The sequence below is a fragment of the Diospyros lotus genome, chromosome 4 (assembly GCF_014633365.1).
Source record: "Diospyros lotus cultivar Yz01 chromosome 4, ASM1463336v1, whole genome shotgun sequence".
Lineage (NCBI taxonomy): Eukaryota > Viridiplantae > Streptophyta > Magnoliopsida > Ericales > Ebenaceae > Diospyros > Diospyros lotus.
The window spans coordinates 37394012-37407472 of record NC_068341.1 but is presented as its reverse complement, the minus strand read 5'-3'; the positions used below and the strand labels follow the sequence as shown (position 1 = coordinate 37407472).

Below are 13461 nucleotides of genomic sequence, written 5' to 3'. Positions count from 1 at the left end.
CTTACCCTTCATCGATTCTAAAGCCTCTCTTACTCCTCTCAACCGTCTCGCCCTCTCATACTCATCTCGGCCAAGGCCGTCGCTGTCTCAACGCTATTAGTACCTTTTCGCTGCCTCCAGCTTCTTTGCGACCTCCTCACCGCCTCTATGCTGTTAAGCTCCGTACTCGTTGCGTCAATGCCATCGTCGTCGTCAAGCTCTATTTCCGCTTTCAACCCCTCTCTCTCTCACGCGCGCGCGTTGCTAGTGTTAGCTGTTAGGGTTTATTATGTTATTTAATTTTTTTTCTATTTATATGTTAGATATATATATTTTCTTTTCTATTTATATGTTAAATATATTAGATGTTTATATTTTTCTATTTCTATTTATATGTTAGATATATATAATATATATATTTTCATGCCACTTTTTACTTTGATTTAATTGAAAATAACATCAAGTTACATCACAAAGTTAAAAAAATAAGAAAACCAGCAGTTTTCCTAAGCCCTCCTAGGTGCTAGGCCCCAGCTTGGCGTCTAACGCGTTTTAGAATACTGTTGCAATCATCCTTCTTGTCATTGCTACTCAAATTAGAATACTTCTTTTGCTGCCCACAATCTAAAGTAAGCAGTGAATCGACCTGCCACAATCTTGACTTCTCCTTCGGCTACTCCATTCTAATGAATTCCTCTTTGTTAAAACTCCTGCGATAATCATTGAAGTATTTTGCTGGGAAGTTGTTATGATACTTCTTAGTTAGTATCATTACAAACTCTTGTAACTTCTCGCAGAACATACGACCAATTTCCTCGCACGTTTCATGAATCCTACTTTTTGTTTCCTTATCCCCTTAGCTGATCTCTTTCTCAAAATTCTTTCCCCATGCTTAATGCTTCTGGTCAATTAAAAATGTAGCATTTTTCTACTGCCATTGAGGATCTGATTGTCTGACGTAGGCACTGCTTCCCAAAACCTCCCGAGTAGGACATCCCACTAAAATTGCAACACTGTTCCGCTACAGTTGAGGCTCCATTGATCTCCTTCGTCATTACTCCTCCTGGCCAAAATCTCACTGCCTGGAAAAGCAATAAGCCAAGAAATTGTAGCTCTTTCCATCATAATTCCCACATTTCCTTTTTATAATTGCCGCACCCAGTCACCTCTAGAAGTGATCCACTAAGTGGCAAATTACAGCCACTGTTCTACTTCAAGGTCAAGTCTGTTGTAGAGTAGCAAATTGCAACCACTATTCTACTTCAAGGTCAAGTCTGTTGTAGCAGCAGAAGAAGTCGCACAATTACAATGACTTGATAAGCCTTCTAAAGTCCCTTAAGCCTACTAATTCTCTTGACTTGCCTGCTGTAATGATTCCCTATACCTGCTGGAATTGTCATTGGACTCGCCTTATCCAACCACTCAATTGCACTTCCAAAATCCAAGCTCAACCATTAAGAAATTGTCGAGAGTCAAGTGTATTCCTTCCACTCGTTGGAATTCCCCAGATCGCTGGAATTCACTGCTGGAATTGCTTGGGTTGCTCGCCTCCCTTGCTTGATTGTGCTGCAACTAACATAATTCTCCATAATTGAGAATTTGATGGTTGCAGTAGTTTATGAATTAGCTTCCAATTTCGCCAAATTTGCTTCGGCTTGCTGACCCACACTGCCCAGCCTCGAAAATAGCTGTAATCAACTTGCTCTTCTACTTCACAATAGTTGCTCAGGATAAGCAATCACCTCACCACAGTTAGTGATCTTCAATTCTCTAGCAAACTGAACAACTGATAAGTGAACAGTTGAACAACAAACAGAACAACAGATTTGATTTTGCCTTCTGTTGTCTTCGTAAATTAGTTGGCGTGGCTTCAACAGATCTGATAAGTGAGTTCGCCCAGTTTGCCGGAAATCACGGTCAATAATCGTTGGCCTGTTCCACGAGTTTCTACAAGTCGTTTGTAAAAATTAAACAGAAATTCAAATTGACTAACTTGCTTCGCCTTCCTTGTTCGATAACCACGTCGGTAACAATATCCTAAAAATCGATCGGAATTCTCTTAGTTCAATCACCGTCGAAGTTCTCCTCCCGAACTCCGAGCCTAATTGTTGTCTAACAGACACCTTGTAAATTAGATCGGAAGCTTAATTTCTCCGTCGGCCACGACCCACCCAATCACTGTCCACTGGTCGCGACCATTGGCTCGATCTTGTAATTTGCCAAAATTGCTTCACCTTCGAAATTCAATTTGAGAGAGGCTCACCCATTCCAAATTTGCTATTGGATGTACTTCGCCTAACAACCAACGTGTACTCGCCTGGGCCACTAGAATTGGTTTCGTCTTTGCATGCTGGTCCTAGCCAATCGCGGAAATCACTACCGATCACTATAGATCAACAACGATCTGATCACTCACTCCATGTCGCTTGCAAGTTGAAATGATATGTGATCGTCAGGTCTCGCTCCTTCTTCGTTTGGCTCCATTACCATTCTTTAAAGTCGTCTCAATCAATTATGAGGAACATCTCGCATGGTGACGATCCGTCTTTGGTTCCTTAGGAATCAGATTAGACTTGTTGGTCGATTGATTCTTTTGAAGCTCCTTGACAGTCACTCGTATCGCTAGAATTTCACATTGTGAACTGATTAGCTCTCTTCGCCAAGTCGTATCTGCCTCAATTCACTACTAAAATCGATGAATTCAAAGCCGAGGAACGATGATTTAATACCAATTTGTCATGGTTCTAGGGTTTAGCCTAGGACTAGAATGGAAATTGGAAGGATCCGATATAGTTAAGGTCAAGAACAAAATGTATAGAGGGGAAATTGAAGAAGAATGAGGGGAGATGTCAGGGTTCGCTTCCGGATATACCCGCTAGCATAGGACATCCAAAAGAAGATCATTCCAAAATGGTACAGAAACCAACAAAACTCAAAAATTTCATATTATAAATGGGCTCACTTCTATTAGGAGTAATAATCATTCATACAACGTTTCTCAAGGCTTTAAAAGCCATACACTTTTCAAAATAAACAAAGGGCGCCATTAGCATACAAAAATGATTGACCTTCAACACCAACCCTCCACACAAATCTCAAAATCTTTAGGTCGGGATAGATCTCTATATACGTCTAAAATCAACTTCAAGCCCCACTAGACTCCCCTTATATATTTTCCATTACCTAGAATGACAACAAGCAAACAAGTGAGCCACAAGGCTCAACAAGCATAAATATAGTAAAGGGAATAAGATAGATAGATCCTTGAAGGCATGTGTGAGATAAGAGTCAATGGAAGACTTCTACCCGACATTTAAAAACAAATCATTTGATCATGCCTTCCTCGTTAATAAGACCTTAGAAATTGGTATCTCATTACTTAACAACAACGCACACATAAAACTCATAGAGTGATATTCGCATAATTTAAATAATGGCATAAAACTCATTTTTTTTTTTCCATATGTGACTCATAGTATAAGAAGCCACCAAGTTATGCTTATGGAATTTTATATAATGATAGAAATACATACGCCACACTAGCTCTCTAGGCCTCCACATCCATGACTAAAATGCATATATATACATATCAAATTCATCAGCCACCATAGTGGTAGGAGCATCACCTATTGAGTTTATGGCTACCTTACTCGCGTCAGACGCTCAATGGGATATCTCGTTTCACACTTGCAGAACTTAGCCACCACGCCAAGATAATAATAAGAGGCGCAAAGTAATGATAACAATGCATCACACGAGGAGATTTTTGTGGACATGCCAACCAAAAACATTACTTAACAACTTTCAAAACGTAATCATTATGGTTAATATAGATTTAGGAAAGTCTTAACTGACTCAAACCATATTCAAAGTATATGATATTATATATCAAATCGAAGCCCTCGAAGTTTAGTTTATGATGCTTCAAACGGATCGCAATTCCAACTTCTACATCAGAAGTTATGGCCAAAATAGCGAAGCACGCGTAGTGTAGTCAAGTTGTGACAGAGTTGACTTGGGGGAAATCTGAGTTAACTTGCCTAAAATCGAGTTGACTTGACCTCCTGAACGAGTCGAGTTGGCCGAAAACGGGGAAAAAGACCCAAAAACAAGCTTCGATAGAGTCGACTTAGGCTACTACAAGTCGACTCAGTGCAACCCGAAATGCACAAAATGAATACAAAACACCCATAGCTAATCCCCTGACCCCTAATTTGCCATTCCATGAATGAAAGATGGGGAAGAACAAGCCCCATGGAGACCAAAAACAAGACTCCGTGACCTCTTGAAGGAAACCCACATTTTTAGAAAAAGTTGAAAACAACCCACTCAACTCAAGCTTTAAAAACACCACTTGGAGATTTGAAAATATCAACTTAGTTACATATGAGGACATAATCTTGCATTAAAAGATAGAAGAAGAGAAGATGGATGCTTGCCTTTTTGATAAAAAAAAAAAAAAACCAAGAGAAAGAGAAGCACTCCAAGATCTCCCAACCTCCCAACCTTGAGAGCTTGATTCTACCACAAGTATTGGAAGAAAAAGAGAATGATGAAGAAGGAGAAGAAAAAAGAGTTTACTGAGAGCATCAAGAAAATGAGAGAGAGAAGGAGAAGATGAATTGAAGAAGGAGCAAGAGGGCATGGCAAGCCCTCCCGCTAGTCACCTAAACCCAACCACTTTGCCTCATTTTTTTTCTCATTTACCCCTTACACAACACACACAACACTACTTTATCATACCCATTTTGGTCTTTTGGCTTATTTTCATTTTCATATTTTTTTTCCTGTTCACAATTTTTGCACACAATATACATACATATATACATATATATATATATATCTTCCAAGGCCCACTTTCACCCATAAGCCAAGCCCATTCAAAAGCCTAATTCATTTTAAGTCTATGAAATTTCTCTAAATCCACAGCTTTCATTGGCCTTAAATACTTAGCCTAAGCCCATTTATAACACAATAATGCTTTATTTTACACACACACATCAATTCACTTTCAAGCAAATTTTCCTCAAAAAGATTATTCTTTTAAATTGACTACCTCTCAACCACAAGGAAACAATTGACACCATTTAAGGCCCACATGAAATGCATTACACAAAAAATATATTTATCATCTAAGACCCATTAAACGGGTCATTATATGAGAAATTAGAGAGAATTGAGGGAGAATGGCAGAAGAATGAGAGAGAGAGAGATTTGAGAGAAATCTTTGGAGAGAATTGAGAATTTAATTATCAAAATCAGCATAAGCATTCTTTTGTTTACAGTGGCCTTTTATAGGCATTATCAGCTTCTAGTTAATTGCATAACAACACCTATGTGTTTCTAACCACTAACTAAAATATCTTCTAACAAACTAATATAAGTCTATTACAATATTACCCCTTTATTATATCCCTATCACAATATTACATTTCTAATCCTCCTAGGGACATGACATTTAGCTCTCGTGTCTTGTCATGTATCTAGGGTTTCAATTGGCAGCCAGAACGATCTGATAGAGCTAAGTCCAAGAACAGAGGAAATTAGGGGAAGATTGGAATGAAATGGGGAAGAATTTAGAAAGAAATGAGGGAAAGTAGCATAAAGAAATGAGAGGGAAATTGGAGAGAAATCTAAAGAGAGAAATGAGGATTTCATTAAATCAATTCAAGCAGAATCCCCATTTGATTATAGTAGCCCTTTATATAGGCATATCTGATTAAATAACCACCCCCATGCTTCTAACTAAATTGCTAAAATATTTTTTAACAATTATCATAAGTCTATTATCCTATTGCCCCTCTATGGATCATTGGGTCATGACAATTCTCCCCTCATTTAGAGAGTTCTAATTCTCAAGAACTCGCAGCAGATAGCCATGACCTTTCATCCAATTTCAGCCTTTTCTATTTGGTTTATTCTCTTCTCTTTCATTCTCTTTTTAGGTCGCTTCTTCTTCGTTCTTAGGTTCTCATTAAGTGGAATAAAAATGATGATCATTGTAGTCAAGGCTGCATCTACCTCCAAGGAGTAACATACCATTTCCCTTGGGTTTGCAATAGCTATCAAATTAAGATTGTTGGTACACATAGTCTAAAGATCCACTTTGATGCCAAAACCTATCAATATGTCCACATCGAGTGCCTTCAATGGATTTAGTCACTCTCTATTATAGGTAACAGTTGAAACCTGCAAGCCTAAAGCTTTCAATTGATGCTCATTATGAAATTCACCCATCCAACGGATTATCACATATGTTCCTTCCTCTCATCATTTTCAAAAATGATAGCAAGACGGCGACACCGTTTAGGATCAGCAAAACTTCCTCCTGTTGGTGCTGTTTTCCTCTTATCCTTCCCAGCTGTCTCCTGTTCACTGCCATACACCCCTGATTGATTCTTCGCAATTTTCTCCTCCAATGGTGTCCCAGTGTCCCTCTCAACAATTACCCTTTCTGTATGGTCATTCTGATGGGATAGGAAGGGATGTGTAGGTTCCATAAGTTCCTCAATTGTTGAAACGTGGTTTCCACCCCAATCTTCATCCCCAATATGATTTGTAGCCAGATTATCTTGGGAAACCATCCCCCTATCCAAACTATCAGAGGCATGAAAGCTAACCTCATAGCAGTTCCTCATCTCCAATCTGATTTGTAGATTGATCCTCAACCAAATTTTCAATTTCTTACTCTTGCAAAATGTGGTCTGCATGGATCTCTTTATCCAATTTCCTTTCTTTTTCAGGATTCTGCATTACCTTTGACAAGTTTACTTCAGTTCTAGCACTTTTTTCCCTTAATATTGACTGGATTTTCAGTCAGAACCTCTTAATTCCATGCAAACAATTCAACAACTCCTTCTTTATGTTTGCTGGAATTTCCCTCGATATAAACTTCTTTTTCAACAATATCAGATTGTCCCTTTTCATTTGTTGCCCTATCAACTTGTTCGTTACAAATTCCCTTTGGATAATGTCATTCACCACCAATATCATCACTGATGTTGCAGTCCCCTTTCTTGATAATTCTTCTAAAATTGGTATACTTTTTTCATTTCATATTGGAAATAGGCAATGAATCAGCTTCAAGAAGGGCAGTGAATCCGCTTCTTGCCTTCTTGACTTCTCATTCAACTGCTCCATTTTAAGGAAGTCTTTTTTGTTAAAATTTTCGTGATAATTATCAAAGAATTTAACAGGAAAGCTATAGTGATACTTCTTAGTCAGTATCATCGCGAACTCCTACAACTACTCATGCAATATACGATCGAATTCCTTGCTCGTATCATGTACCACTTTTCTTATTTCCTTGTCCAATTAGCTGCTCCCTTTCTCAAACTTCTTTTCCCATGCTTGAGGCTTCTGGCCAAACTCCTTGTGATATCTGCCTTCAACTGAGAATGCAACATTCTTCTATTACAATTGCGACCTCATTTGTTTCATGTGTGCATTGCTCCCCGTGGCCTCACAAGCAGGACATCCCCTTGAAAATGCAATATCCTTCTGTTGCAATTAAGATCCCATTGGTCTCATACGTACATTGATCCTCATGATCGATTTAGTGGAAGCAATATACTTCAGTGACCAAGGAGTAGGAGTTCTATACATATTGAATCCCACACTTCCTTGAGCTAATTGACTCTAAATTAGAATCGCCTCAATGTAATTTAATAGCCTAGAATCACTCGCTTTTCTTCGTCTTACAAATTCGAACAAATTAACTAGATTTCAAAGCCGAAGTTTAGAGCTGCTTACTGCAGTGGTCTATTGTATCGCTTCTAACTTAGCAATTGGCTACTTGAATTCGTTTGTTGTGTTGGTTGACCAACCACGAAATTTACCATATCTGTTTTGCCTTTCCAAAAATTCGAACTGAGAGCCGTCGGGACGTAATAACTTATAAACGATCAGAAATTAACCATCAAGGAGCGTAGGAACCCAATCGAGAGCCACCTCCTGATCAATGCGGCAACCACATAGTGCTTCTAGATCTGAATTTCAACGCCTCAGATCTAGGTCCTCTTCCTAGATTGCTTGAATCACATGGCCCTGCTTGTTGCCAAAACTTCCTACACTAGCCAGCCTACAGTAGCCAATCACCGTCGGCTCTTATCGACCTTCAACTTGTATCGAACGCACAACTAGAGACAACTATTGCTTGATCATCGTCTAACATTGTCCAATGGTCGGAGGATCGCTTGCTCTGCTGTCGCTTCTTCAATACGCTTGGATGGTCGGAATCGGCTCCTCTCGCGATTGATGCGGATTCAACGATCGCCTCCCCACCGATTCCTCCTTCTCACCCAATCACCGCCAATCTTCACAATTCATCAAGAATCATCCTCGCTATTCCTTTTTGCCTCAGTCACCTGAATCTGCGTCGATTATCAATTGAATTTTACTCGCCTGAAGCACCGACAATCACTTGGCTCGTCGAAGTTAGATGTGCTAAATCGCCTTGGCTCTAGTAGCTTCGATCGAAATTGCTGCTTGTTGTGGATTTCGGAAACTTGCTGCACAACTCTACTTCTAAGGTCGCCCTCTTGAATCGCACGCTCTCGCCTGGAATCGCCTTGCTTCCAGAAAATCCCTTTCGATAATCGTATATGTTAAAATTCTAAAAATCGCTTCAAGTTCTAACATCGATTACCGTGATGCAAACAATTGCTTTCAAACTAGGGGTGTTCAAAAAAATTGGTAAACTGTGAAAATCGACCGAATCGAACTGCACTGCACAATTTTTTAAGGAGGGCGATCCAACATGGTTTGAGAAATCCTCAAACCGTGCAGTTTGCGGTTTGAGGATTTTCCTGATTCGGTTTAAATTGAATCGCACGAGTATAATGTAATAATAAAAAAATTATGAAATAATTTATTTTGATAAATTGTTTATTTATCAAAATAAATTGTTTATCAATCTATTCAACAGTTTATATATAAATTGTTTATTTTGTTTTGTTTATATAATCTATTTATAATAATAATTTATTTTAAAATTTATGAAATAATTTATATATTCATGATGTTTATACAATCTTTAATTTATTTTAATTTATGAGCTAAATAGTTGATGAAACAATTTATGAAACTGTGGAAACCGCACCACGAAATTGGGTGGATTAATATTTTAGATGTTTTGGACAAATCACGAAAACCACATCGAATCGCATCGCATTTTGTGGTGCGGTTTAGTGCGGTTTCTGCGCACCAAACCAGACCTCGTGGTCTGATTTGACCGAAAAATTGCACAAACGGTATGGCGTACTAAAAATGTCAAAAATCGGCCAAATCAAACCATGTACACCCCTACTGATTCCTTACTTGTTGGAATGTCGGCTCCAAATTGGATCGAAAACAACCTCTCAATAGCTGAGAAACACCGTTGGAATTCGCTTTTCGTGACCAATTTATAGTGATCGAATGAACAGTTTTCGATGGAATCTCAGTTGAGAATACTTTAATACCAATTGTCATGTATCTAGGGTTTCAATGGGCTGTCGAAAGGATCTGATAGAGTTAAGTCCAAGAGGAGAGGAAATTAAGGGAAGATTGTACTGAAATGGGGAAGAATTTAGAGAGAAACGAGGAAAAGTAACAGGGAGAAATGTGAGGGAGATTGGAGAGAAATCTAGAGAGATAAGAATTTTATTTAATCAATTCAAATATAATTCCTATCTAATTACAGTAGCCCTTTAATGGATCCTGGGGTCATGACACGATCAATGTGAGCACACACCGGATCATGTCTTTTAATTCATGAATTTACTTTTGTTTTGTTATCACTGTTGTGCCCTTTAATGGTGTCTTAATTCTTGGAGCTACACAATCTTGAGGCTCAGTGAAAACTTTGAATCTAACAAAAACAGTAAAAAAAAAAAAAAACTTTAAATCTAACACTGGCCAGAAAACCGAGTCTTCGTAGTTCAGTGATGAAGTTGGAAGAAATGGTTCCCAAACTAGGTAAATGAATTTTGGGATAGGTTGTGCAAGAAGCTGTACTGAAATTTGTTCGGGGCTTAAGTTTGTTTGATCGTCTTGTCTACTGTCTCTGAGTGCAGTACAAAATTAGATCAAGAATTGAATCGCTTTGATTCCACGTTGTCATAGGTTTGACACTTGCTGACCCAAAAGCTTAATCGATTAACTGGTGTTTTGTCCCCACCCATTGTATGGCTCAAGGTTTCCTATTTCTTATCTAATGTGAGATTTATGGCAATTGGCTATGTGGGTGCAAAGGCAATGCTGTTCTTACGGAAATTTTAATAGAAAAGAGGCCATTAAAATAATATGATATTGGCAGTTTGTAATTATGATCGGCTAACGAGTCACGCTATTTGGCATGAAAATTCTGTTCAGAACTTGGGCTTGCCTGCCATTACCCAAGGGATGCAATTATCCTTTTATTGGGGGTCTAAGAAAATGATCCTCCTATAGAATTTTTGTATAAGAATTTATCATCAAAACGATATAATTGTAGTTTTTATATCGTAAATATATGAATTATAATAATGTTATAGATAGAAATGACTTAGGGTATGTTAATGCGAAGCAAAAGCTGCAAAGCAAAATGTGATGGTTTACAAGACCTTAGATACCCTTTCTTTATACTCATGCAACAATATAATTATATTTTAAGTTCAATGTTGGGAGTAATAATAAAATAATTTTTGTTTTTTTATAATTAAAAAATGATAAATTTAAATTATGAAATTAACGGTAAAACTGCTCATAAGTGAGACCATTTTGCTTGGCCAAATGTAAATTTTAAAGCCCTTGAGCTGGCAATATCCAAAGTCATAGCCTGCTTTTGTAAAATCTACATAGTATTACAAAGGTTAGCAAGCTTACTGCACTTGCCGAGGCCAGCAGCCAGTAATATTTGTCTAGCCGGGCTTCTCTCATATCGTCGGAGAACCAGCTCCGGTTTCCTCCTCCGAGGCCGGTGAAATACTCCACCACAGAGATCAGCAATGCACTCAAGAAGCTGCCTACTCCAAAAACACTCGTATACAAGGCTATCCCCATGGTCCTCATTCTCACCGGCACTTCACTGTAGAAGAACTCCTGCATCCCGACGACGGTGAAAATGTCCGATATACCCAGCAATACGTACTGCGGCAGCAGCCAGAATATGCTCAGTGGCACCGTCTCCGTCTCCGATCCACTGTTTCTCCCGATCTCGAGCCTCTTCCCTTCCACGAGCGCCGCGGTCGCCATGGCGACGACAGAGAGGAACATTCCGATCCCCATCCGCTGCATAACGCTGACGCCTTTCTCGTTCCAGGTGACGATCCGAGCCAGCGGGATGAAGAGCGTGTCGTAGAGAGGCATCAGCAGGACGATCGAGACTGTGATTGCGCTCTGCAGAGTCGCCGGCGGGATCTTGAACCCGGATCCGATGTTCCTCTCCATCGTCATTCCTTGCTTGGTGAAGAACGTTGCCGGCTGCTGGAAAATCACCGCGAACGTTAGAAGCATTGTCCATATTGGCAAGAGACGCAGCACGATCCTCGTGATCTCCAGCAGATGTGTGCCTGTGTTCGAGCCGTCTTTGTCTTGCCCCTCGCCGACTTCAAGCCCTTCACGGCAGATTGGTTTTTCTTGAAGCCTACAAACAGAAGCGGACAATAATCACGCATTTTACAGAATGTAGTGTGGGATTAGATCATCATAAATTCAACTATATATCAGGATACGTGTTTCTACAGATGGCTTACTCTAGCTCAACCTGGTCCGATTTGCTGGACGAGGTAAACCGGACATTCATCACCTTGGAAGCAGTGGTTTTCACGGCGCGAGCCAAGCTCTCGAAAGGCATGAAATCAGCGGCAGCCTTAGCCGGCTGCTGCTGCTGCTGCTTGTAAGCATAGAATCGGCTTCCCCATGAGAAAAACGCTACGGAAGAAACCATAACGATTGTGGGAATGGCAAAGCCGAGCCCCCAGCCAAAAGTGTCTTGGATATAGGACATCACCGACACGCCGAGAAGGCAGCCGCTGCAGATGCCGAAGTACCACCACTGGAAGAACCAGCTCTTCTTATTAGAGCTGGGCTCCTCTTTTTTGCTGCAAGGCAGTTCTTCCTCCAGCTCGTCTTCAAGCTGAAATGCTCCGAAGGCCTGCAAGGATGGGTTGTAGCCTCCTTGGCCTAGTGAAATCAGATAGAGAGACCAGAAGAGGGATGAAGAGAAGCTGGTTTTGTTGGTGGCGGCCCAAGGCCCTACCACCGCCGTTGATGTCAATGCTATCAGCCCCTTCATATGAAGCATCAAAATTTTCAAAGTTTCTCTACACTGCTCAACAATCGACATGGTAAGATTGGAAGATCTAAAGAGTACTGGATGCAAACACGGATACATTTCTTATAGAATTAAGACGAAAGGAAAGACTGTATCCAGTGGTTTATGTAGGAGTAAGGTTTCGTTAAGCTTAAAAAGAAAAATTAACCACAAATAAGGAAAGGCGCACGGCATTGTTCTTACACGCTCAACACTCTAACAGTATCTACTGGTGGTTGTCAACATGTTGATTAGCCCTGTTTCTAAGTTATGGAGCATTTTGGGCCCAATATTTTCAGCCACTCAAAGTGCTAGTCAGCTCTCTTGTTCCTTTTTCTGAAAAATTTTCTACCTACATACAGAAAATAAATTGTGATATGAAGAAGAGAGACTGACCAGAACATAGAGCGAAGACGAGACTAAAATGGTGGAATACTGATCCCAGTAAGAGTCAGCGAAGGGCGCCACGAGCAGAGGCACCATGGATGTAAACCCACACCAACTGCTCACCGTTTTGGCCGCCGCCGAGTTGCTCATCTTCACGACGTCCGTCAGGTAAGTCACCAGGTTCGACGCCACCCCTTTGAACGCGAACCTCTCCAGCCCAGCCACCACTGTTGCCAACCAACCAACCAACCAACCAACCATATATGTTAGACAGAAAACCTAACCCATCACAACATTTTCCCTAGAAAATTCAATGGCTTCGGGAAGTCGCACATTACCTATCAGGAGAAAGCAAGACTTGTTGGGCATTTTCGCCAATTGCCCGCCACCCATCTAAAGAACAGCCAAGCTACCGAGCAGAAGATCAATGGCGATCAGAGACCCAAGAAACAAAACCCGGAAAGAGAAGCGGATAAAATTTGCAGCCCAGAAAGAGAGGCGATTGAAAAATTAAAAGCATGCTCCAAACAAGGCGTGTTTGTATGCTTCTGTAGTGTGCCTTTCAGAGTCCGAGTCACCCCATTAACGAACAGATAGCAGCACTTGAAAAAATCTGCGTTTCTTGTTCATTTAATATTGCCTCGAAAGATTTGTTTCTTGCTCATTAATGGGACACTTAGACGGGCACTCAAGTTTAATTATTGGAGAGGGAAAGACAGTTTCGATCGGCAGGTTGGTGTCGTCACGGCGCGGTAACTAAGAAGGTAGTGCGTAAGACGCTTACTTGCAGCTCTCGTACGTGCGTACCTGATGCTCCTAAA

The 13461-nt window shown here is 40.2% G+C and overlaps 1 protein-coding gene across 2 annotated transcripts; it reads right to left on the bottom strand.

The window, feature by feature from the left end:
• Positions 1-10755: 10755 nt before the first annotated feature.
• On the bottom strand, positions 10756-13187 carry LOC127800302 (protein NRT1/ PTR FAMILY 5.8-like). Of its 2 annotated transcripts, none has more exons than XM_052334843.1 (4): positions 12979-13187; positions 12650-12867; positions 11694-12268; positions 10756-11584 (listed from the first exon to the last, which is right to left on the bottom strand). In XM_052334843.1, the coding sequence occupies exons 1-4, from the start codon at positions 13031-13033 to the stop codon at positions 10771-10773; spliced, it is 1662 nt and encodes a 553-aa protein (XP_052190803.1). In that variant the 5' UTR covers positions 13034-13187; the 3' UTR covers positions 10756-10770. The 2 variants fall into 2 exon arrangements, with proteins under 2 accessions (XP_052190803.1, XP_052190804.1); XM_052334844.1 differs by having other exon boundaries at positions 11694-12229; positions 12979-13185.
• Positions 13188-13461: the final 274 nt, after the last annotated feature.